Source organism: Meyerozyma guilliermondii, genomic scaffold (genome assembly GCF_000149425.1).
Source record: "Meyerozyma guilliermondii ATCC 6260 scaffold_2 genomic scaffold, whole genome shotgun sequence".
Classification (NCBI taxonomy): Eukaryota; Fungi; Ascomycota; class Pichiomycetes; order Serinales; family Debaryomycetaceae; genus Meyerozyma; species Meyerozyma guilliermondii.
In genome coordinates this window covers 705,563-707,426 of record NW_001809799.1, presented here as the reverse complement: position 1 = coordinate 707,426, position 1,864 = coordinate 705,563, and the positions used below count along the sequence as shown (strand labels likewise).

At 42.0% G+C, this 1,864-nt stretch overlaps 1 protein-coding gene across 1 annotated transcript; it reads left to right on the top strand. All coding sequences in view use genetic code 12, as the record gives it.

Annotated features, from left to right (window-relative positions):
* Positions 1-810: 810 nt before the first annotated feature.
* Positions 811-1,413, top strand: PGUG_01584 (uncharacterized protein; the record flags this gene model as incomplete). Its single annotated transcript, XM_001485863.1, has 1 exon — positions 811-1,413. One exon carries the CDS (start codon positions 811-813, stop codon positions 1,411-1,413), a length of 603 nt encoding a protein of 200 aa, XP_001485913.1.
* Positions 1,414-1,864: the final 451 nt, after the last annotated feature.

Below are 1,864 nucleotides of genomic sequence, written 5' to 3'. Positions count from 1 at the left end.
TGAGAATTTAAAACTGGTGCGAATTTGATTCGCGAATCGCAGCAACTCTTGAAATATCTAATCCTCAATCGACAATGTTCAGAAGTGCAGTATTAGGTTTCAGACCTCAATTGACCCGCAGTTTCACCGCCTCGGCTATACGTAGCGTTTCCGTTGGCGACAAGTTGCCAAAAGCAAATCTTTTTGAGGGCTCTCCTGGAAACTTGGTGAGCCTTACCGAAGAAATTGGGTCAGGAAAAGCTGTAATTGTGAGTTCCCGGTGCTTTTTCGCCTGCTTGTTCTGCTTCTCATGTTCCTGGATACTTGAAGAACTTGAAAGAGTTCAAAAACAAGGGTTATGACAAGATTTTTGTTGTCGGTGTTAACGACCCTTTTGTCTTCAAAGCATGGGGCGAACAGCTCGACGGGTCTGGGTCGCTTAGATACTTGGCAGACTCCACGGGGGAGTTCACAGGAGCCTTAGACTTGACTTTTGATGCCACAAAGGCATTTGGAAACCACCGTTCGAAGCGGTTTGCCTTATTGGTGGATGATGGAAAAGTTGTGAAGACTTTTGTTGAGCCTGACAATGTTAGCGTGGACGTTTCTGCTGCCGAAAAGGTCCTTTCTCAAGTATAAAAAGGTGCTTTCTAAATTTAGTTATGTATGCAATTGACGTTCTTATTTCTAGTCGCAGCCAATTCTCACGAAATTGCAAAATACTTTTTGGCTATTGATCTCGATTTCGAAAAACATAAAAACTAAATCCATAGAGGTCGTTTTCTACCGTACCACGTCACAGCATCTTCAGCATTTCACCAAGTAACCTCCATGCTCAAGGCTCCTCGGTTTCACAATTTTTCACTCGGAAGCTTGCACCGTCCATTTATACTTCCACTACTAAAAAACCCTTCAACCTTTTGGAGATCACAGTATAGACCACTACACACAGAAAAAGATATCTCTGAAGCCAAAAAATGGCTAGAATCTTACCAACCATCAGATATTCCAGCGACTCTCTTCGAGATATCCTACAGTAGGGCATCAGGTGCTGGTGGCCAAAAAGTCAACAAGACTTCTTCAAAGGCTACTGTTTCGCTCTCTCCCGACAGATGGCTCAATCCTCAATTCTGTTACTGGATTCCAAGTGCAATAAGGTCACAATTGGTGGATAACAAATTACGCTACGAAACCAAATCTGGTGGACTTTTGATCCAAAGCGATGCTACTAGAAACAGAGATACAAATACCGCCGAATGCTTTAGAAAACTACTCGAGGAAATCAAACAGCGGACATTCTTTCCTGGAGAAGTGAGTGAAGAGGATAAGAAAAAGTGGGAGGAAATCAAGGAAGACAAGAAGGAAAAACGACTTTTTCACAAAAAACGTCAAAGCGATAAAAAGAAGAGCAGGTCCAAGAAATTTGATATATGATGACCAAAAGAGCAGCGAAACTACAAGACTCAAACGCCAAACCTAAACAAACTTATCGACTAGATATCCTTCGGTAAATCATAATCATACTTGGTGTACATCGTCACAATCTTTATTGATGCCTCAAATTCCTATGCTTTCCGTATATAATCGCATAGTAAAGCACCGCTAGGATCAGGTTTTGCAACCACGTTCCAATTTTCTGGGTCTGAAATGTCTACCATCCCTTCCTTCCGCGCTATAAACGGAAAATGATCGCCTAGCAGCCCATACTGATCGTATTTCACAGGCAATTGGCATCAACAATGTGTCGGTAAATGTGTAAGGCTTTGTATACAGAATTAATTCCCAAATTTCCTATAGCTGTGGGGACGTACCTGTTCTCCGTCATTTGTACCAAATTTCTGGAGCTTCTCCCTTCTTCCAAATTATCCTTAAATTAGTGGAGATA